General features: G+C 51.3%; 1 protein-coding gene across 1 annotated transcript in view; it reads left to right on the top strand.

Moving 5' to 3' along the window:
* The window catches only part of Fbln1 (fibulin 1), a 72,306-nt gene extending 49,290 nt beyond the window's left edge, over positions 1-23,016 (top strand). The window contains exons 16-17 of the mRNA XM_050130243.1: positions 1,635-1,766; positions 22,490-23,016. Of these exons, the coding sequence (XP_049986200.1) occupies positions 1,635-1,766; positions 22,490-22,629 (272 nt within the window). The 3' untranslated portion in view covers positions 22,630-23,016. The remainder of the gene's footprint in view (positions 1-1,634; positions 1,767-22,489) is intronic.
* The last annotated feature ends 1,299 nt before the right edge of the window (positions 23,017-24,315 follow it).

Below are 24,315 nucleotides of genomic sequence, written 5' to 3'. Positions count from 1 at the left end.
ACCAGGACACTCCGATGGGGCTGGAAGGGTGAGCAGGAGGGTAAACCTGAAGCTGAGGCTTTTCACCCCAAGGCTCAGAGAACCTCTGAGAGGTCCTAATAGGTGAGGTTAGTGTGTCAAAACTTCCTGGAGAATGGGGCAGAGGGATAGAGTAGCCGGGCTGGAAACAGTGACCCCGGGAGTAACGACAACTGACAACGGTGTGTCCTTCCTGGTTCTCCACGGACATGGCAACTGCCCTCACATTCCTGAGTCAGACGTGGGCTGCACGCTCCTAGGTGAACCACTCTTCCTGTCCCACACTGGGGTGTGTGTGTAGCTGTGGGCTTCTCTGGTCCCCAGTCACCTTCTTTCTTGTGCATGGAGTCTTCCTCCCTGACTCACCGTTGACTAAGTCTGTTGGCAGCCCTCCAGAGAGCTTGTGTCCCAGACTCTGAGAACATACTTAAGAAAGGCCTTCCCTCTCCAGGAAAATGTGTGACCGAGTCATCCAGAGTGACCCCTGGGCCAGCACTGATAGAGTCACACAGGATCACTAGGCAGCAGTAGTGAGGGAGACGTGGGAGACCCAACAAGGCCAGTGATGTCCTGGGGGGAAATTCACAGCCCCTACTTCCTTTCCATTGGCTCATTCTTCCAGAGAAGTCTTCACAGCTGATGTCTGTCTTGTGAAAAGTGGGGTTTCCACAAACCTACATGGGGCTAGAGAGATGGCTCAGTGGTTAAAAGCACTGGCTGGTCTTCCCAAAGACCTGGGTTCATTCTCAGCACCCACGTGGCCATTTACAACAGTCTATAACTCCAGTTCCAGGGGATCTGACACCTTCACACCAATGCACATAAAATAAATTTAAATAATTATTTAAAAAAAAAAAACTCCACACATCTTTCTTTCCCAAGTCTCCAGCAGCCATTTTTATGGTGCTCGTCTACCCTGTACTGACGTAGTAGTCGGTTACCCACACGCGTGCAACCAAAACACCTGGTAATGTCGTGGGTTCGGGGAATGGAGAGCGCTAAAAGGACCCTCGGTAGACATCAGCCGGCTTCTTCTCTATAGTCAGGGAAACCTCCCCAAGTTTACCCTGAGCCAGGCTGGCATCTGAGCGGTGGCTCCAAGGCTAAGGCAGCTTGGGTTGCTTCACAGTGAGGGGCTCTGGAACATGGCTCAGACACCACTGCCGAGCTGAGCCCACACTGCCGACTGGCCCCATGACCTCAGGGCACATAAAAACAAAATATCATTTTTTTTCTGTCTCAAGGCGTCAGTTTCCCCACTGATAGAACAAAGCTAGGCTACAGCGTGATGGTTAGCACTCTCTAGCCTTCCACTCAGAGGGTCGGTGATTTCAGTAATGTCACCTTAGGAATGACCCCTCATCACGTTAGGGGTGGGGACAAGTCTCTGGGGAGGGAAGGGTTGGACCAGCACTACCACCTGTCACCTTAGGAATGACCCCTCATCACGTTAGGGGTGGGGACAAGTCTCTGGGGAGGGAAGGGTTGGACCAGCACTACCACCTGTCACCTTAGGAATGACCCCTCATCACGTTAGGGGTGGGGACAAGTCTCTGGGGAGGGAAGGGTTGGACCAGCACTACCACCATCCCATGCCACCCTCTTACTTGCTGCAGAGATCATCTTTCTGAGGGCTGTCACACCGCTGTACCCTGCCAACCAGGCCGACATCATCTTTGATATCACAGAAGGGAACCTGCGGGACTCCTTTGATATTATCAAACGCCACGAGGACGGCATGACTGTGGGTGAGTGCCCCTCCGCAGAGCCCAAAACACTGGCTGAGGCTATGCGATCTGGACAGGGACGACCTTTCTGCACCCTCTCTACCCCCATCAGCATCCCCTTCCCAAGTCCAATTCTGCCTGGCCTCCAGGTTCTAGCCAGCAGCCACCTACTCTAGTCTGGGGAGCTCAGCACTAAAGTCTTCTGGGAATCCACCCTGGCCGTGCCATTGACTCTACTGTAAACCTTGTCGGCCTCAGTCTCCCCACTTACAAAATGGGTAGATTAAATAGATCCTGCATCTCAGAATTGAATTTCAAATGTTTTTTTTTTTTAATTTTTTGAGTATACCAGGCCAGTCAGCATGCCCTGGTCATTGGGAGCTGGTCTGTCTGTCTGTCTGCTATTCCCATGGTGCTGTGAGAAGACATGCAAACTGGGCTTCGGAGGACCCCCCCCCCAATCTAGTCTAGCATGGGACTACCTTGACTTAGCATGCAGTTTCAAGCCACTTGCCATCCCCTCCCCCTGTGTCATCGGGTAGGAACCCTGGCCACCACTGCCCAGCCTTTCGTTGTGGAGCCTGCTGTTCTTGCTCCCAGCATGGCCAGTGTCTCTGAAGGACCCATCTGTGTTGGTGGCACCTGGGTTTGGTGACGAGGAAGTGACACTGGGACAGTTGCCGGCGAACTCCCGGAGGGGAGATGTGAAGGAAACCAGGAGGCCACACTCGCTCTGTAGAGGAGGCTGTGGTTCCTGTTGCTATCTGTGCGCCTTAACTACAACCTGCTCACCTGGAAAGCCCTGTAGACTCACTCCGCCCTGTGACCTTTGTCACGGTAGCTCATCTGATTTTAAGTAGTTTTTATTCATAGAGAGTGAAAACAGACTCATCTACCATTTCTGAATTAGATTTACACTCTGGATATTTTAAAGTAAAATACTGCACGGCAGTCCCTGCTCTCCCCTGGGCCTCAGTTTCCCTTGTCTTCTAGACTCACACTGCGGAGCCTGTGAGGTCTGGGTCAGAGCAGAGCCTTTGCTGACTTGGCCCCCAGGTGGCGCTGTTGGATCTCAGAACCTCCATCCCTGCTATTTCCCCCAACCCTGACAGTTGCTAAGCTGGCAGCTAGAGAAAGGGAATCGTTACTCTCCTGTTGCCAAAGAGCCATTTATAGCAACTTTACAAGCTCTTAAATGGGTTTGCATGTTGTAAACACGACTGAGTCATTTGGGGGCTCACCACCCCCGGCTGCCTCCTCCGCTGTTTGGCAGCAAGGATAATTAGTTAATTACGATTAATGGTTCAGCAGCCCTCACTGAGATTCCGAGGAGAGGGCACACAGCCCGGCTACCAGCCATCATAAGCCTCACCTTAGCTATGGACGAGGGAGGTGCAGTAGGGGGTGGTGTTAGAGCTTGGTCCTGTGGGTGACAGTGAGCACCCTGGCACTAGCCTGCAGAAGCCCCCTAGTGCCTGCCCTGTGGGTGACACAGTCCAGGCCGCTGTGACCACAACCCCAGGACCTGCCAGTCTATTTGCTCTCTTTTACTTTCTGAACGCTTGAGTTATTGGCTCTGGCTGGCCCTTATTCATAGAGGTAGATGCTGCCCCTAGCCTCGTGTGCGCACACACACATACACATACACGCACACATACACTACACACACCACACACACCATACACACCACACACACCACACACACACAACACCGCACACACTCACACCACACACACACAACACCGCACACACACAGCACACACACCACAAACACACATACATATCACACACCACAGCACACACACATAGCACACACACCACAACACACACACACACATACATACACACACCACACCTTCCTGCCTTTCCCCCAGAGATGAGCACTGCCCCATCTATAGACTGAGACGGTGTGCCTGCACCAAGCTGGCCCTCGTCATTTTCATATCTTCTATTCTCAGCTAAATCTGTCCTGGAGTGGTCAAAGCTGGGAAGCTGGGCAGAAGTGCGTCTGATGCCACCAGTGCCCATGGTGGGCTACAGTGGCACCCCAGACAGAACAACCCTGGCTGGGTCTACTTTTTGGCTTCCCATCTGCTAGGTCAGAAAACTGATTGTGTTAGAACGAGGAGGCCTCATTTTTTCCAACCACTTCCACAAAAGGAGAAATAAGGGCCACTGGGGGGGGGAGGGTACCAGTCTTTACTTAGTGCCCCGGGGACACTGTTGGCCATGAAATAGCCCCAGGTGTGTGATGGGTGACCACAGGTAACCTTCAGACTGTGGGCGGCCTGGGAGTGGAATGCATCAGAGGCCATGGGGAATGAGCATTCCCTTCACTGTGCTTGGTCATGGGTGCACTGATCTTTGGAATTCTAGACTTGGGCGGCATGGGGGTGGGACCCCCAGCCCTAGGAAATTCCTGGGGCTCATCTCCCTGCTTACCAAGTGTCCCCGCCTTTTCCACTTCTCAGCAAGTTTGCAGGGTGTTCCATCTGCTATACACATGGCCTCTGAGATGGAGAAGGACACCAACCAGGGCAGGTCGCACTGAGTGGGGACCAAGACTGTGTTTGTGCTTGTGCTCTGGTCTCAGACTCCTTCCCTGTACTCGGTTCTCAGCTCCGGACATTTTCTCTGATCTTGCTTGTGGCCTTATTTTTCTCCCCTTTTCTGCCCGGAAACATCTCTGGGTACCTGGGGATGTCCCCCGAGAAGCTACCCTGTACATGGCTCCAGACCTGACCGCTGGGGGATGGAATTTTCTCTTGAGTTTTGGCCCAGCATGTAGCAACCCTGGGAAGGGCTTTAGCCCTCGTGGCTTCCTGCCGCCGCTGCACACTCTCGCCCCCGCATTCTTGTTCAGTCCTTGCAAACATGATTACTGGGAATAAGACAGGAAGATCTCCCTTGGGCAATGGAGGGAACGGAGTCAGATGACCTCGTCAGACTGTGCAACAGCCAAACCCGGGGCCAGGTGTGTCTTCTGATTTACGTGGGACAGTGCAGGACTCACGTCAGGCCCTGCCTTAAACAGTAACCCTACGGCTTGGCCAGCAACAAGAGCATGGCTCCAGGCTATGCAGGCCTGCTGTCAGCTGCTCCCTTCCAGACCCAGGAAGCTCCTGTGTCCCTGACAAGAGGCATGGGCCTGTATATGACCATGCAAGGGCACCTGCCTGCTCACTGGGCGTGCTGAATTCCTACCTGTTTAAACCACAGCCTGTGTGGGCACTTCCTATGGAAGGCTTCCTTAGAGAGGCAAGGCCCAAACAGTCTTCTGACATATGCAGGAGCCTCACAGTCAGTGAGCCCACAACACACCAGAAAGCTAACATTCAGTCCCTGGAATGTAGGGAAATTATCTCTACTCAGGGACAGGGGGGCAAGTGCCGGAGAGGGTCACCTGGCAATGGAGACCAGGGCTCACATGAGCCTAGGCTTCCCCAGAGCTGGAGTGCATAGGTGCACAATGCTGACCTCGAGAAAGTTCTCCAAGTTTAGAAGTCCCAGAAAAATAACCAGCAGATGAACCCTTGAGCCCTTGTGACTGTGGTATTCAGGCCCTTGAAAGTGACAAGACAGTGAAGTGCCTGAGTGAGCGGAGGGAAAAAAAAAAACCTAAAAGGGCCAGGCTTCCTCTAATGTAGTCTTTGGGTCTTAGGGGATCAGAGAGATGCTGCCCAGGGCAGAGCTGATACCTCTCCAAAGCCCCTTTGCATTCCTCTCTCTCCAGCTGTCAGTGAGACATGAAGAATGCTTCTCCAGCCTGTGGAGAAATGCTCTGTTTAATGCCTGGGGCATGCTCAGGCCACCACAGAGCCTTCCTCTCCTGCTCCGGGTTCACGCTTCACTCTGCAGAGCCCAAGCTGCAGGCAGGGTGCTTCGAGAAACTGAGCAATGACTAATGGGGAACCCTAGCCACAAGTGTGAGCTACTCACTGCCAGCATGAGTCCCCAGGCTTCTGGGATTTAGTGGGTGCCTGAACCCCAGGCCTCCCCTCCACCCTGCCCCTCTGTTTTGCTAGAAGTGGGGAAAAAAAAATCTGTCTAGAATGAGGGTTGGCTTGGCCAAAATTTTTACTAAAACTTCACCAAAGCCAAGAGGAGACGAGAAACTCAGCTAATATGATTTGTGGGGGGCTAATTGTTCTTGGCGTCCTGACCCTGTACCCCATCATCCTCCGCAGTATCCTTAGAAACTATGAAAATCTCCTTATAGTTGTCTGCATGACAGCTGTGCTGGTACAGACGGAGGTACCACAACTGGCCGGTGTAGCTGGGAGGTGTTTGAGGACCCTGTCAGACCCACAGCTGTCCCACCCTACTCTCAAGAGGCCACCATGAAGCCCATTTCTCGCTAGTATGTACCCAGTGGTGTCTATCCCACTGGTATCTACCAGCAGCAGCTAGGTCTCGGTCCCATTAAATAGTCATGGGATTCTGGGGCCAAGCTGATGTTGAGGAATAAGACCTTCTCAGATCCTTGTAACCAAGAGATGAGGTTCACTGGGAGTGGGTCAAGGTTCTGGAGCACCCATTTCAATTCTCTCTGGCTGGTAGGCAGGTGTCTCTGCTCTGGCAGGTGCTATACCAGGGATTGTTTGGACACTCAGCATCACGTCCTTCTGCTGCCATCTGCCCGTGAACCGGCAGGCCAGGCCTTCCAGGGTGGGGAACTCAGGTGGACACTGAGGTCACTTGTGATCCAGAGAGGTTATGTGAAAGCTAAGCAGAACCCTCCCAGCTGGAAACAGCTCTGGGGAAAAATTGCTGTGACCTCTACACTTCATGCTCATTTCTGGGCAAGTCCCAAGGTCTGACACTCTCTTTCTCTCTCTCTCTCTCTCTCTCTCTCTCTCTCTCTCTCTCTCTCTCTCTCTCTCTCTCTCTCTTTGTGTGTGTGTGTGTGTGTTTGTGTGTTTGTAGAGGACCGATAGCAGCTGTGGATGTTTATGGGGGATAATGGGTTGAGTGTGTGGATGCACGTGATTTTGTGATGTTTGAATTTTGACTGGTTCCCTGCACTGGCTTGCAGAAGGCATACTATATCGAAGTATAACATCAGAGCCAGGCCTTGTGCCCCTAGTAGTAGCCACCATAGGCACAGGAACAGGGTTGGGAAACTCTGCCAAGTTTTTTCTGGAGTTACCTGGTGCAGGTGCTGTTGTCACGCAGCTTGTGCCCTGAGCCTCTTCATGAGTCGCAGATGCAGCCTTGAGGACAACGGCCACTCAGTCTGGCATAGCTATTAACAGAGAAAGAATGAGAAGAGCCCGTCTGCGACTTACGGCCAGCTGACAGTCAGGCCTGTAGGCCTGTTTTCTGTTGTCCTCAAACTCCTCAGTCCCTAGATGGCTTTGGGGTCACAGTTTCTCGGTACCCCTAGAAGAAGGGTGGCCTCCTCAGCTCCAGGCGCAGGAGTGGCTGGGTAAGCCCCATGTAGTTGGGAAAAAATGTAATGTGAGAAGGAGTGAAAGACGGGCTGGCTCACCTTGGGCACTGTTGCTGTGTGAGGTGAGGAAAGAGATACGCTGATTCCAGAGTCCCTTCAGGGTGACCCAGAAAGGGATTTGTGAGAGAGGCCTTCGCATGCCAGGTACACCGAGGCCTGCAGAAATCCAGTGATGGTTCAGGAGCTGCGAGTTCAGGATCTCTAGTGTGGGATCTGAGCATGGCTGCAAAAGCTGGACCCACCCGGGCTGAAAACAGAGCCAGGTTCCTGATCAGGTGGGACACAGGAAGCAGCTCAGCTGAGCCCAGGAAAGGGCAGCGCAGGTGATTCCTTCCAGATTCCAGAGGGGAGATGGCATGTCATGGGAGCAGCAGCGGGGCAGGGCCACCGACACACACCTTTCACTGACTTACAGAGTAGGTTAGAGAGTTATCTGGGCCAGAGCTGAGGTCCATGGCTGCAGATGGTAGGAAAGTGTAGAACAAGCAGACGTGAACACCACGGAGTCACTGTGTGACTCAAGGGTCATGAACAAGCAGACGTGAACACCACGGAGTCACTGTGTGGTGACTCAAGGGTCATGAACAAGCAGACGTGAACACCACGGAGTCACTGTATGACTCAAGGGTCATTGCTGAGACCTCTCTGCACAGTGCATGTAGCCTGCCTTCTGGGAGATGTCTCTAGGAGGAGAACCACCAACGTGGCCAACACTGAGGCTCAGGAGGAGCACAGAACTGGAACCTGTGTCCAAGGATCTGAGCCCTGCTGGTGAGAGATGGTCCAGCCACTGTTCAGAACAGACGCTGATGTTTAACACAAAAAGTATTCCGTGTTCCCAACATCACCTGAGCATGCGCGCATCACCCGCCTCATATAACACTCCCACGCCCCATCTTTTTGTTTATTGCTATTATTGTTTTGAACTAGAAGCTCACTTTGACGCCCAGGCTGGCCTGGAACTTGTGACAGTCCTTCGGCCTTAGCCTCCCAAGTGCTAAGATTATAGACACGGTCCGCTATTCCTGGCTCCTATTCCCCCTCTTAAAGGTCACAGAAATATTTTTCATTTTGAACCAGCATTTAAAATCTCATCTGTGATGAGCACATTGAGCACAGGGTTCATCAACTAAAGGTTACTATTTGAAAAATACCAAGGGCTAGGAGGCTCCTTTTTAGGGTCACTTGCAATCGATTCCAAGAGGCCCTGATAAGAAGCTGATCTGAGTCAGGCAGTGGTGACGCACACCCTTAATCCCAGTACTTGGGAGGCAGAGGCAGGCAGATCTCTGTGAGTTCGAGACCAGCCTGGTGTACAAGAGCTAGTTCCAGGACAGGCTCCAAAGCTACAGAGAAACCCAACTCTGGGCTTGATTTGGAGATCTCTGCTTCTAGTTTTGTAGCTTCGTGCTGATCACATAACCTCTCTGGACCTCTCTTCTTCGTTCTCTTCAAGTAGTTCCTGCCCGTTGGGACCATAAGGATCAAGGTGGTGTGCATATTTAAACACAAGGTTAGAGCAGTCTGCCTGCATGAGCCGTTAAGACAAATGAGCCCCTTGGGAGAAGCAGTTTGGACCTCTCTGGTGAGAGCTTAGAGCATCCTTAGGTGGCAATACGCAAGGGTTTCATGGGGCAGGGCAAGACTGTTCGCTCCAGTTCACTTCGCTGCCTGGGAACTATTTAACAGGCATGTCCGATAGCCTGGGCCAGTGAGTCTGGTCCGGCTTAAAGAAAAGTGGAGGACATGCCTCCCATGTCCTGGCGGTCTTGGATTCTCTCACTCCTGCCGAAAGGGCAGGTGTGACCCTACCCTGTGCCAGGCCCTGCACTGATCCCTGGGAAGCAGCTACATGTGCGAGTTGCTCGCCTGCCTTCAGAATGCTGCCTGGCAGCTTCCCTAGCGTGCTTCCATCGCGTTGCCATAGCTGAAAGTACCTGTTCTTCAGGAGTTGGCTGCATATCTCAAGAGGGTGAGAGTAGTATGTGACAAGACAGCCATGGGCAGTCGAACGTGTTGCGCGCTTACAAAACCCTAGGGATGTCATTTCTAGCTTAATCTATAGACGATACACACCTGTACAGCTGCACACAGTGGCCCCAGAATAGGGACTTGTGAATGAAGACACTGACCTACTTCACCCTTCTTGCCTTAGCCAGAAGAACCGAGTCAAGACTTAAAGTCTTGCTTGCCTTGGCTCTTTAGCGTCCGGTTGTCATCCCTGGTCCAGCTAGCAGGATCTGAACTGCCTCTTTAAACCATGCCCTCCTAAGGGGTTAAATATGAGAGACTGACCCTGCCCTGAAATCCAATTTGGCAGGTTTGGCCTGGGATCAGTGGGCACTGCAAACGACATTCAGAAGCTCCAACTAAAACAACAGCACAGCCATCCCTGCCCAGTGACGAGTGATTGACCCTGTCCTGGCTTTCACGGCAAATCCCAGGGATTAGGCGCCTTCTCTTCTCCGGGAGGCACAGCCCTGTCACCCGGGGCCACACCCTGGCCAGCAGCCAACTTGCTTCCCGGGTGAGAGGCCCAGCCTCCTCCTCAGTCTGGGATGGGCCAGGGCTTGACTCTGCCACGAGGCTGGCAGGAGGTGCAGGTAGGGCGGGGGGGGGGGGGGGGGGAGTGTATCTCGCAAAGGGGACCAGACAGAAGGGTAAGGAAAGGACAGACACTTTCTGTGCTCCCTGTGTTGGGGCCCCATGGAGCAAAGATGAGATGTTCCTGACGGCCTAAGGACTCTCAGAGCACCATAGGAGATGGCCCACCCCCACCATCACAGACGCAGAAGCTCAAGGTCTCCACTATCACAGATGCAGAAGCTCGAAGGTCTCCCCTATAACACACACCCCAACCCACAGGCATGAGGGAATTGGGGGATCTCAATGGGGCCATGACCTCTGCTGGGGGCCTACTGAAATGATGCTAAAAGGCCATAAGCAACAGCCCAAGTCCCTGACCTTGTCCAGGGAGCTCCAGGTGACCCCTGGAATCCTGCAGCCTGAACGTTCACCCAATTGTGACAGTGTTGCCTTCCCTGTCAGGACAGCTCTGGGACTCAACCTTAGGCCCATAGCCTAACCTAGCTGGTAGCCAGCAGCCCTTACAACCACCACCCCAAAAGAGGAGCAGATGTGATGGGATGTCCCACCCAAGCTAAGCACCACATATGCCGTTACCCAGTCACAAGAGCCAGGCAGTTGAAACTGTGTGGGTGGAACTGTCCAGGTCCCTAGGAGAGACTGACCAGCATGATACCTTCCTCACTCCTGGGCAATGGTGATCACTAAGATTAGACCTGCGGACTGGCTGGCATCTGTCTGGAGAGTTCATCCTTCGTGCTCGCTTGGTCCCTGTGGACGTGTGCCTAAAGACCCGGGGACAGTGAACTGCAGGCGTGTCCTTCTGAAAAGATGCAAGGCTCAGGTCTTGAGAATGTATCTGAGAGCATAGAAAGGACCAGAGGTGGCAGAAGAGCTATATACGATCCCCTTACGCATCCCAGGGGGAGATGCCCTCGGGTGAGTGACAGAGGAGCCAGCAGGCTACAGATGGGCTTTGTGAGCACGGTTTAGAGACAGAACTCTTGTATAGTCTCCAGTCAACGTCAGATGTGAGCCCTGGGAACCCTGAGGTGTGGGATACTGCCCTGCTCACCTGACCCGTCCTGCACTCATGGCTGCTGTTGACCAGACCTGCCCTGCAGCTGCTTCCCAGACAGCACGTCCCCATTGCCTTGTCGTACCCTGGCCTGGCTGCACTGCAGAGTGCAGGAAGCATCCTTTCGAGGATGCCTGCTGTGGTCCTCACCTCCGCATGGTAGAACCAGAGACCCACTGGGTGGCTCCCTCCCTGCCAACAGCGGAGTCAACTTTGTCTCTCCCTGCTGCCTGGCTGGAAAGATATCTGCAGCCCAGCTCTGCTCCCTCCTGCTCCTCTCCTCACAGCAGAACAGACGGGACAGTCTGTCTGCCTTTATCACTGCGGAGTTAAGCAGCACCTAGCTGGGAGCCAGGTTCCAGGCTGCCGTGATGCACCCAGATCTGCCTTCCCCCCCCCCCCGCACCTCCAGCCTGTTGTGCTCACGCCAGCCATGCCCACACCCCAAAACATCCTCTCTCCTCTCTTGGACTTCAAGCACAGCATTCACCTCCTTTTTGTGTTAGTAAACTATTTGTCTTTACGACACACCTCAGGCTGTTCTCTGGGACACAATTGGGAACACAGACGCAGACGGAGGGACAGATGTGCCCCCTGCGTTGTGCACTTTTTATCCCAGTGGCAAGCAACGAGCAGTGTGATACACACAGTCCGGTGGTGACCAGCACTCCGGTGGCATGGGGGCAGGGAGGATATACCGCTCCAAATCTGGATACTGGGGACACTGGCAAAGGCCTGAGAGGTCCAGGAAATGAGCTTTGGGCAAGCTGTAGGAGGAGGGCTGAGGGAACAGCCTGCACAAACCCCTGAGGCAGGTGTGCTTGCTGTGCGGCGCTAGAGCAGAGGAGGAGTGGAGATGGGATCTCAAAGCCACAGGGAGGTCTTGCCATGGATTTCCACTAAGTGATGCAGGAAGCTGACTGGTAGAGAGGTTTCTCTAGGTGCCTCCTGGGGTGGCTACCACCATCCTCCAGGAGGTCAAGATGATGGTGGCTCTAACCATGGGGGTCCAGTAGGAAAGATAGGGTGTGGACAGATAGGGATATGATTAGAAAGGCAGGTCATATTTGCTGACGGGCCAGAAGGGGACTTGGGTTTGATGGCAGGTATTTGGCTCTGAACAGCTGTAAGATACATAGCCAGAATGGTGTCATGGTGACAGGGGAGTGTATGGTTATAAACCTTTCATTCAGTCCTTGAGTTTAAGGGGCTTGTCAGACACCCCCAGATGGAAGGAGAGGGGAAGAAGGAAGTGGAGTTGGAAAAACAAAAACAAAACAAAAAACCAGATGTGGCTGGGATCATGGGATGGATCCTTCCAGGAGCTATACTAGTTAGGGCCTCAAGAGTAGATGAGCTTGCCAGGCAGTGGTGGTGCACGCCTTTAATCCCAGCACTCAGGAGAAAGAGGCAGGTGGATCTCTATGTGTCCGGGGCCACCCTGGTCTACATAGCTAGTTCCAGGATAGGCAGGGCTCCACAGAGAAACCCTGTCTCAAAAACAAAACAAAACAAAAAATACAAACAACAACAACAAAAGAGTGGGTGAGCTCATGCCTGGGAAGAGGAATGACAAAGAAAGGCCCAGACTGGATACAAGTCAAGGTAGTCAGAGCTCTCCCCAGAGACAAGGAATGGCTGTCAACAGTGACAGGGGAAGAACCTGGAACCCAGGCAGGGCTGCAAGGCTGTACTGCTGAGAACCAGGCTAGGTGAGGACTAAGGATTCACAATTGTTGGCAACACTGAGGCCTTGCTGACCTGCGTAAGACGTTTTCCATGGAGTCGGGACAGACACACTGGAGGGACCACTAGTTCCTGGATCCATGGTCCTGGAAGCGCTTTTTGGAAAGTTGGGCCACAGCCAGAAAGTAACAGCAGGGATGGGAGGGTCCGGGAACAAGTTGCAGCAGGTGAGGGTTTGTGTGACTTTCTCCTCGCTGACAAGGCGGTGATTGGTGCAGCGCTCCTTTTGCCTCCGCTCTGTTTTTGAACACACACACACACACACCTCCTAGGAGGTACCAGGCCCTCGCACCCACCTTCTAGAAGGTGAGGATGAAGGGGATGCAAGCCCAAGGGAAAACTATGGGCCCTCACCCAAGGTCCTGTGTGGAGGAGAAATCTTTGGTGATGAGTGACCCCCAGGTGAAGGTGCTCAGTGTCAGCTGAGAACGGCTCCAAGTCCCTCACTCTGAGAGGCTGGGCAGGGTTTGGGAATAGGATTTTCTTGTCGTTCTAACAAAACACCTGAGAGAAACAAGAGAGGGTTCCTTTCGGTCCAGAGTTCTCAAGGGCATGGGTCATCATGGCAGAGAGGGCATGGTGGATTAGCTGAGCGCATGGCTGCGAGGAAGCAGGGGTGGGCAGGGAATGCCAGTACTCAGTGGCCTTTCTCCTTTTATACTGTCTGGGTCCCTCTCCCATGGATGACCCCACCCCATCCCAGTCAGTCCTCTGGGGAACCTAGAGATGTGCTCCTCAAGTCTCCTAGGTGATTCTAAATCAGTGACATCGAGTGTGAAGCCTGATCAGCACGGAGAGGAAGGAGGGAAGTTTAGGAGGGGTAGGTTAGGGTTCAGATTGTGCACTTGGGGCTGTCTGTGTGTGGTTGAGTATGGGTCTGAGGCTAAAGGGCATTGCAGATAGGTCAATGGGAGAGACTAGGGTCGAGGCAGGGACACAGGAAAAGAGGAGACAATGCCTTGCCCATCTTATCGCAATTACACTTTTTAATATAAATATAAAGTAGGAGCTTCAGACGGCACATCTTTCTGGAAAGTGGCCAAAACCTTCCTTCCCTTTCTTTTGTTGAAGCCACATGGCATGGGGGAAGGCGCAGCGGCCCAGGTTCTGGTTGGAGTCTCAGTTTGCCTCTTCCTGGCTGTGTGATCTTCAGTGACTCACTCAGCCACGCTGAGCTTTAGTTCCTCCCCCGCCCCCGACAGACCACAGAAAATGATAGTAATGGTCCCAGCCACAGCCAGCAGCGCTTGGTGTGTGAGCTGTCGGGGAGGAGGGGGGCATTGCTGCAGAAAATGCTGGTTCCCTGTCCCAGACGTGGGTCGGGGAGGTGTAGACCCAAGCTGAACCCCTTCACATCTCTCCTCATGTCTCCCCGGGGCAGCTGCACCCTGAGCTGTCCTCCTCCACTTGGCTGCCTGCAGGTGTCTGCTTGATGCATCTGCTTTTGCTCACTGGAGACTCGGGGCGGGGTACATTTATAATAATCCCAAAATACGGCTGATGAGTTTTGCTGAAACATGCTGAGTGACAGTTGGTATTTTAAATATGCAGCCTAGACACCTGTCCTCCTTCCTTTCCGGCCATTATGGGGTTTCTCGGGCAGGCAGGAAAGGCAGGGTGTGGGGAGTTCAGACACAGCCTTAATTCCTGGTGTGATGGCTCTAGAATTCCAGAAACTTCTGCTGAGTTTGCTGAATGATTTTTTTTTAATTTACTTTCTGTGTTTGAGTGTTTTGCCTACATATATGTGTGTGTGTGTGTGTGTGCACTGTGTTCATACCTGGTATTTGCAGGGGTCAAAAGAGGGTGTTAGGTGCCTTGGCACTGGAGTTTTTGGTGGTTTGAGCCACCATATGGGTTCTAGGAACCAAATCTCTCTCCTCTGTAAGAGCAGCAAGTGTCCTTAACTACTGAGCCATCTCTCCAACCCTTTGCTGGAGTGTTTTTTGAGTCAGGTCAAGGTGGTACATACAGGAAGCATCCATGTGTTGTGTCACACAGTGAGGTGACAAACAGCTGAGCTTTGAGATCAGTCCTACCATGGACTGGCATCCATGGCCCTGCTAGCTGGAATTTGGTACATCTTACTCTCAAAACTTCATCCTTGGCTCCTCCCTTCTCATGAATACATGATCATCCTCACAGCTCAGTGGTGGGAACCAAATTCAGCATGGCCTCATGGGATCTTCCCGCCCCCGCCTTGTGGCTTCTTTTCCAACCCATCTGCACCCTAGTTGTGTAGTTTCAAGTCAAGGATTCTTTAATCCCCCAAATCCAAAATGCTTCAAAGCCTGAAACTTGGTGAGTGTCTAAAGCTATAGGAAGAATACCCCACACGGCAAGTAGCATTCTGAAGGGTATTGCCTGCTTGAGTGTGTGTAGAAGGCGAATATGAACCAGATGAACTTTATGTTCAGGTGTGGACATGTGTATTGCAAACATCCCAAAGTTCCTATCGCTTCTGGTCCCAGTGTTCTGGGAGGGAGTGCTCAACCTGAGCCCACAGCTCTCCTTCCTTCCTTTTCCTCCATGCTTTGGCTCAGGCTGCCTGTCCCAGCCTGTGGTCCTGATGCTGGGAGGTTTGCTGAGACCTGGTGACTGCTTCTTTTCAGGTGTCTGACACGCGTATGGGGCGGGTGAGGGATGGGGGTGGCCACTGAGGCCAGACAGCAAGCCCAGCCTTTCGTTATTGCCTTCTCCCTCCCTGGTGGTCCCCATCTGAAATGTCAGTGCTTTAGACTGTTGGTCATTATATTTCCCAATACTTCCGCTTGAGCGTGACGATTTCCAATTTTGTAAGTTATACTCAGTGCTTGACTGTGTGGCTCCTGCATTTGGCAGCTGTTCACTGAGCAAATCAGGCACAGAGGAGCCCCAGGAGCTGGGCATGCAGGACTAGCGGAGACCAGCTGCCTTTGGCCTTGGCTCTGCACTGCAATAGGAGACTGATCATTGAGAGGAAAATGTACCCTGTCCCTAGTATGGCTTCAGGTCGGAATAGTTTCTTGCGCTCTGCGGTGGGATGGTGATGACATATAGCTGTCACCTGTCCCTTTCCCCAGTCAAGCCACTATCTGTTCCATTGCTATAGCCTTTCACACGGTGTCTGAACTCATCTTGTTCGCTGAGATTCTCCGACAACCCTGTCTACTCCATTGCACTATGTCAGTTCGAGTCACACCACTTCTCAGTTCAGAAGCTGAACTTAGACCACGTGAGGCCTTGCATGAGGTCACGCAACGGACTAGCACATAGCCAGCCCAGGAAGCAGAGGGTATGACTCCAGATATCGGGACAAAATGTCAGAAAGCCAGAGAGCCCAGATGAGCTTATATCATTTCAAACAGTTGATAGACAACTGGATACATTACGTGGAAGGAGCTCAGATGGGCTCTGGGACTACCAGCCCCAAGAGACAGACTTCTCCTACTGGACCTATGTACTTTGTGTTCAGGAGCAAGGATCCCAGAACGTCAGCTTCAGGTTACATAGCAGAGTCGAGACATGAAGGTGAGCTGCCCCAGGGGACTACATTTTTTTCAATGGGGAAAAACAGACTTAATTATATCTCTAAGAGCTGCAGACACGCTGAGGAGGAATACCAGCAGCGCCTGGGACCTGGAGCAGAAATGCCTAAGATGAGGATTTGGATGGTTAAAGCTGTTGAACTCAGTGCCACACACCCCCTTTCCCGTGTGTGTGTGTGTGTGTGTGTGTGTGTATGTGTGTGTGTGTACACATGTTCACGTGTGTGAGGGTACACATGTGAATACAGGTGCATGCATGCATGATGTACAAGTGTGTGCATGCACAGTATACATGTGGAGATCAGAGGACAGTCTTTCATGTTGGTCTTTAGGCACCTTGTATCTTTTGTTTGAGAGAGAAACTTTGGCCTGGTTCTCTGTGCAGTAAGCTTGACTGGCTGGCCATCGAGCTCCCGGGATCCACCTGTCTGCCCCCCCCCATCTTGCCTTTACTAGGTTACAGATGTATGTTGCCACGCCTGGCCGTTTACATGGGTGCTGGGGATCCTAAACCAGGTCCTCCTGATTGCAAGACAAGCACTTTATGAAGTGAACCACCTACCCAGCACCTCTTTGATTTTTTTTCTAGAACCTTTGAAAAGGAGGGATTACCCCACCAAATGGGATGGACATGCCAGGCTAGATGGAAGTGGGCCACTTGCTGCTACTCTGGTCAGTCAGATAAATATGCCCTTTGCCAAAGCCTTCCATAGCTCCCAGATGCTTGCAGGGCAAATATTTGTGTTTAGGTTTTTCATTTAAAACATTTTTGTACAATATATTTTGATCATCTATTTTCCTGTTCCCTAACTCCTCCCAGATTCTCTTCCCCCAACTCCCTACCTACCCAGCTTCATGTTCTTTCAAAAAAGAAATCAAACTATAGCAACAACAACAAGCACACGCACAACAAACATCGAGTCTGTTTTGTGTTGTCCAACTACTCCTGAGCGTGAGGCCTGCCCTGGAATGTAGTTGATTTTCTGTTAGAGAAAACTGATTTTCCCTTTCCCAGCAGGTATCCATTGCAAATAGGTTCTTGAGTAGGGTTGGGGGTAGCCACTCCCCCTCTCAGTGCTGGGACTTTTTCTGGTTTGCCTCTGTACAGGTCTTGTGTGCACTGTCACAGTCTCTATGAATTCGTGTGTGCATCGGGCTGTTGTGTCTGCAGGACGCCGTTTCCTTGGAGTCATCCACCGCCTCTGACTCACAATCTTTCTGCCTCCTCTTTTGCATAGATCCTTGAGTCTTGAGGGGAGGGAGTTGATAAAGACATTCCATTTAGAGCTAGCTGCTCCAAGGTCTCTCACTGTGCATTGCAGGGAAGTATTTCAGTGGGAGGGCCTAGCTCCTTTTTAGTGTGCTAATACTATGGATACAGATGCTATGGGCAAATACAGAATAGAATCATGAGAAACAAGAAGCACAAGAAGAACCTCAAGGGATGGTGATAGGACCATGGGACAGAAAGGAACTGAACTCAATAGAACTGTGGGACAGAAAGGAACTGAACCCAGCAGAATAAGAGGAAGAAACTCTAGGCTCCCTCCAGAATTTACAAGTCAATTTCTGACTCCCAGGATGGGGCCTCATGACTCTCAGTTTGTGACATATCCCACAATAACTTATGGGCCCCACAAAAGGAGGGACTATTTGCTCTCAAAAAGTATTTACAGGAATTTTAGGCAGAGCACACAGAATGAAATGCTAGTGGGGTGGTGGCGGTACACACCTTTAATCCCAGCACAATCCCTTGGGAGGCAGAGGCAGGGGGGGATCTCTGAGTTTAAGGCCAGCCTGGTCTAGAGAGTTCCAGGAGTTACACAGAGAAACCCTGTCTCCAAAACAAACAAACAAATGAAGTTCTACCCATGAGGTCATACAGTGATGCACTCTTAAACAGTGTAGCCTCGAGAACTGATTTCCTTTCCTTTCCTCCCACTCTCCTTCATCTCCCTCAGTGATTATGGATGAACTCCTGCCAGGTACCTGCCCAAGCCCTGGGGATGGTAAAGTAGGTATGAGCACTGTGCAATCACTACCCTGAATGTGAGGCTAGCTGGAACGTCCCCTGAACTGGGCAGGTGGAGCATGACAGTTGAGAACATGTGTCCTTCCCGCTCTCTGGGCCCCTACTTACTTGTCACAACCCAATTTAAATATCAGCACCTCTGTAGAAACTTCCTCAAGTCTCCCTGCATAGATTGACCGCGATTGGGTAGATGGGTAGATGGAAGGATGACTGGAAGAGCGAATGAGATAGATGGGTTAGATAAATGGATGAGTGGGTCAGTGGGATAGATGGATGGATGATGGGTGGATGGATGATGGATGGATAGGAGTCTGGTGGATGCGTAGATGAATGGGTGAATGAGTGGATGGATAGATAATGGATAGCTGGATAGATGGACGCATGCACGCATGCATGGATAGATGAATGGATGGATGGTTGGATGGATGGATGGATGGTTGGATGGATGATGGGTGGATGGATGATGGATGGATACATGCATGCATGGATGGATGGATGGATGGATGGATGGTAGATAAATGCATAGATGGATGCATGGATGGTGGATGGATAGGTGGATGATGGATAGATGCGTAGATGGATGGATAGATGGATGGGTGGATGGATGGATAGATGGATGGATGGATGGATGAATAGATGGATGGGTGGATGGATGATGGATGGATGGGTAGGTCACTGGATGGATCACCTGACTACTGGATAATTAGATGTATAGATGGATGATGGGCGAGTGAAAAAATGGCAGGTGATAGGAAGCTATGAATAAAATGTTGGCACCCAAACCAACCATTTATTTGGCATGTGTTGAGTGCCAGGCGCTCTGTGGCCTGGTTTCAGTCAAGGTGAGAGCAAGAGGGCAAAGGTCATACCTGAACTGGTGAGATGGAGGAAACCTGTTCTCTGAAAACAGTGGCGCAGGAATGTGTGGCTGGGCGGAAAGGGAGGTAGCTGGGCCCTCTGAGGGGTCTAGTGGGAAAGACAGCTCTTGTCAGAGTGAGACTATGGCTAGTTGGAGGTGCCACAGACTTCAGGTCAAAGGGGCTGAACACAGAAGATTCTGGACGAGCAGGAAGGGACACATTCCTTGTGCCTGCACCCACACAAGCTCTTTCTTAACCCAGGCAGCATCCCTGGCTGCCCTTAGTCATCTTTCTTGTTACATGCAAAGATCCTGAGCCACTGCAGGCTCTGAAAGTGACTCATGTCAGTGATGAGACCTGGCACCGGGAAGGCCTCTAATCTGCCTTTCCCTGAGGCAGAATGTGCTTTGGTGAGTGTGTGTGTGTGTGTGTGTGTGCGTGTGTGTGTGTGTGTGTGTGTGTGTGTGTGTGTGGTGCTGGTGACTAACCTTCACACTTGCTGGGAAGTACTCTAAAACTGAGCTACATTTTCTGCAAACTTTATTCTGAGACAGGATCTTCCTAAGTTCCCAAGCTGGCCTTGAACTCACACTGAAGCTCAAGGACGCCTTGAACATTGGAGCCTCCTGCTTTCCCTTCCCAAGTAGCTGAGATTGCAGGCCCATGCCCCCAGTTTGCTTGGTTTCTGACTTTGAAGATTGCTGGTTTCATCTCTGTCCACAGAAAAGGAAACTGAGTCTCAGAGCAGTTAAGCAGCTCCTCTCATCCAGGTTGGCCACACTCAACCCCTGTGCCCCCCGTATGTGAGTCCTCTCTTACCTTCTCTGGCCCAGACCCACCCTCCACAACCACCGTTGCATTCTCTACATTCTTTTTAAAAATTGTATTTTATTTAGTGCATGTGTGTGCCCACACACCTGTGGATGCCCAGAAGACAGCTCTCAGGAGTCCGTTCACCCCTTTTACCAGGGTTCCAGGTGTCAAACTCAGGTCATCAAGCTTGCATGGCAAGTACTCTACCCACCTTGCCATCCGACCCACCCTCTCCACATTCTTATGTTGTCTGATGTCAGGCACCAGTCACGTGCCCAGACGTGACTATGTGTCTGAACTGTGGACTCCATGAAGAGCCCCATGAGTATCCAGGAATGCTCACTCAAATAAGATAGATTGACATGCATGTAACATGTAGATTAACGACATGGTCAACATGTAAATATTATTGCCAACATGTAACTATACCATGATCCTTATCATTAAAGATTTTATTTAAGTTGGGCATGGTGGTAAATGCCTATAATCCCCAAAAATGGGGTCCAGAGGATCAAGAGTTTTGGGTTATCCTCTACTGCATAGTTTGTTTGAGGCCATCCTGTTATAAACTCCACTCCCACAAAAAGATAAGATTTTATGGTGTTCATGTTATATGGTAAAATCTCATATATCATTATAGGCAACAAACAATGTATCTCTATCTAAATTATATTTTAACAAGATATATGAATTACATAAAATATCAGTATTATGTAAGATATATACTTTTTAATTTAAAAAACTGTGTATATGCATAAGTCTGCATGTAGGTATGTGTACAGAAGTTCAGAAGAGGCTTTGGTTCCTCTGAAGCTGGAGTTGTAGGCTGTCATGAGCCACCCAGAGTGGGTGCTGGGAATTGAACTTGGGTCCTCTGTAAGATCAGTACGCACTCTTAACCATTGAGCCATCTCTTTAGTCCCTATAAAAATGTATTTAAGGGGCTGGAGAGATGGCTCAGTGGTTAAGAGTACTGACTGCTCTTCCAGAGGACCTGGGTTCAATTCCCAGCACCCACATGGCAGCTCACAACTGTCTGAAGATCCAGTTGTAAGGGATCTAACACCTTCATACCTATGCACATAAAATAAAGTTAAATAAACCATAAAATATTTTTAAAAAATGTATTTAAATACTGCTTAATAGTGACAAAGCAGGATCTGATCTGAGCTTGTGGATAGTTATGTCCTGTAATGGGTCACCGGCTCACAGGCCTATCAGGTGACTCTCTGAGCAAGGCTCATCTGCTTGTCACACTATTCTTTGAGCAGCAGCTTCTTAGCCATGGGCAGAGTGATAAGGATACACCTTGCTCTCCGATGGCTAAAGTCACAATGGCTGGGAGACATCCCGTTGGCCTGGGACCTAGGGAAAGGAACAATATCAAGCATGGATTCATGCTGCGAATATTGTAGTCTCTGCACTGTGATCCCATCCAGCTGGCAGGCAGAACCAGCCCAGGGAGAGGGGACAGGAGTGTTCTGGCAATTGGTGCCCACTGGCAGGCAAAGGATAACCGTCAGCTTTTGAAAGGAGCCATATTTGTGTATAGGCCTTCAGAGGAGGAAGAGTGCAATGCTATGGCCATGGTGGAGATGAGAACAGGGCGCTGACTGCCTGGAGGTCTGTGCTGCCCTTTGCCAAGCTAAAGCCAGGTTTGCTTAGGGAGAAGTCTGTAATTCCACCCTGGCCACTGCAACAGAAGCCCAGAATGCCAAAGGGAGGGTGCTGTGTCCAGTGTCTCTTTCTGGGCATGAACTTGAGGGTCCCAGTCAGGAACTAGCCATAGTGACAGAAGCCATCATGTCCCTCAGTTCTCCCCAGGCCTCTGCTGCCCACTGGACATGGATGGCTTGAAGCAGGTTGCCTCTTGCCCAGTGCTCAAGCCCACAGCCGTCTCATTTACAGAGACCGGCCTGAAATCAGCTGGTGGCTGTTTCTCCATACATGATTGTGATGCTACACACTTTATGTTCACTTGGAAACTTTTAAATTGTGTGTGTGTGTGTGTGTGTGTGTGTGTGCGCGTGCGTGTGTGTAAATCAATCTGGAGGGAGAACCAGTGTTGGCAAATGATGTGCTGAGGTATCTGGACTATGTGCGGCATGAAGTCCAAGGACCTGTCATGTAGGAACTTGGAATTGCTCTTCCTGGAGTAGCGGATTGAGGACCCTCCCCACTTTAACCTTTAGGTGTCCAGGGGTGAATTACTACTTTTCTTCCCAGTGGTCCCTCATAAGATCTCACAGTAAAGAGAGAAGGGTATGTTGGGCCTCGACTCCATGCCAAGCCTTTTCTAGGGCCTTTGAAACCCTGTCAGACAAATGGCGGTAGAGCAGGAAAGCCAGGCTCCACTAGGACAGGAGAGCAGGTCCTGCCCCAGACCTGCTGATCCTCAAAGCCCAGACTCACTGCTTCCTTCCTGTTCCAAGCTGTGTGTGACAGAAAAGAGGTAGTGAGTTCACTGTCACCCGTCCCCCATGATGGGAAACAACCCAGAGTGACCAGGTGGAAGGGGATGGTTACCCTGGCGATTTAAGCATCTGCCTTGGCTCTAGTCTGGAAATTCCTTAGGGAACCCCCTTCCCAGATACTCATGTTGCTCTGTGCCTGCTGACATCCAACACCATGCCTTCTGCTCTCTCTCTAGGTGTTGTGCGCCAAGTGCGGCCCATCGTGGGCCCATTTTATGCCGTCCTGAAGCTGGAGATGAACTACGTGGTAGGGGGCGTGGTCTCCCACCGGAATGTCGTCAATGTGCACATCTTTGTCTCTGAGTACTGGTTCTGAAGGACTGGCTTGCAGCACAGCCAGGGGTGCACCCCTCCCCCTGGCCAGGTCCTCGCTGCCAGGGACTCCCAGGTGCCTGTCTATACCCCTCGGGTATAAACCCTTTAATGTTTCATGTGGGTTTGTAGGACCGCATGCATTGAGCTGAGCCGCATCAGTAAGTCCAGCTGATGTACTGTGGTGTTTAAGCATCAAGTCCAGTTGCTCGGCTGTGTGGTTGAATCCTTGCTTTTTAAATGCAAAGGCTGAATCTTGTTCCCTTTCCCTGCCTGTGGGCTAGGCCTTGCGAAGGACCAAGGAGAATCTGAACGCATCAGTCCATCTGAAAGTTAAAAGGTGGCCAGTACTCTCCGAGACTGCATGAGGATTGACATTTTGGTACTTTTTTTTTTTTAAAAAAAAAAGAAAAAGAATCAGGCTCTGTGTGTTTCAAGTTGATGGCTGCTATAGAGTGGCTCATAAAATAAATATACAATAAATTCTCCCCAGGAGCAGTTGACAGCATGCCTCGGGGGCACTTAGGAGTTTTGTTCAGAGAAGGAGGATTCTTTGGTAAAGATGGGAGCTGCAAGGTTTGTGTGTGGCCTGGTGTGTCCTTCGGGGTGGCTGGTGTGTCCCAGCATGTGTGTGGGGGTGGCTGGTGTGGCTTGGTGCATCCATGGGGGGTGCTGGTGTGTTCCAATGTGTCTGTGGGATGGTTGGTATGGCCCCATATATCCATGGGCATGGCTAGTGTGTACCAGTGTATCCACAGGGCTGGCTGGTGTGTTCCAGTGTATCATAGAGGTAGCCAATGTATCCCAGTGTATCATAGGGGTGGCCGATGTGTCCATAGGGATGGCTGATGTGTCCTAATGTGTCCATGGAGTGGCTGATGTGTCCCATTGTGTCTATGGGGATGGCTGCATTTTGTACCCTGCAGCCACCATTCCTCACAGGGGGCAAATAAGCTTTTGGATCTTCCTGCCAGCCTGATACAGAATCCCCAGATGGGGCTTCTGCTAGCTCAGGGGTCTTCCAAGAGCTAGAGGACTGCAAATCTCCCCCAAGGCCATTTCAAAGCCTCTCCTGCTGCCAGAGCTCCACGTGAGACCAGATCCAGGCCAGATGAATGTACCGGTAAATAAACGCCGCTCAGCATCAGTGACGGGCTGGGAAGGGCTTTGGCACCAGGCTCCTCCTTTGTCCTCCCTGATCTTGTCTCACATTCAGTGCTTCTTGTCCTGGGCCCTGACCCTCACTTGAGACCTTGGCCAACCTCCACGTTTGTCTTCCTTGGAGGTGTCAGTGCAAAAGGTCTGGGCAACTGCACTTGGTATTGCGGCTCCCAGGAACATGGACCCAGCCTCTGGGAACCCTCAGTGTTCCTGGGGTCATTTGCTGGGGTCACTGCTCTGTCCAAACCATGCCTGACCACCCTGACCCTGGTGGGACTAGACAGTTCAGGGAGCATCATGTCAGGGGCGGGATACATAAAGGACATTTGGAGAGTCTCAGTGGGAAAGGGAGATTGGTGCTCAGCGGTTAAGAGCACTAACTGCTCTCCGGGAGAACTGAGTACAGTAGCCAGCACCCACATGAGGTGGCTCACACTGCCTGTAACTTCAGCCCCAGGGGATTTGATACTCTCTTCTAGCTTCTGTGGGCATTTGTATATGTATGTATAAACACACACATACACACACA

The sequence above is a fragment of the Alexandromys fortis genome, unplaced genomic scaffold, assembly GCF_014885135.2.
Source record: "Alexandromys fortis isolate MF-2015 unplaced genomic scaffold, M_Fortis_MF-2015_v1.1 scaffold_28, whole genome shotgun sequence".
Classification (NCBI taxonomy): domain Eukaryota; kingdom Metazoa; phylum Chordata; class Mammalia; order Rodentia; family Cricetidae; genus Alexandromys; species Alexandromys fortis.
The sequence above is the reverse complement of the archived record's forward strand: the minus strand, read 5'-3'. Positions and strand labels throughout refer to the sequence as shown.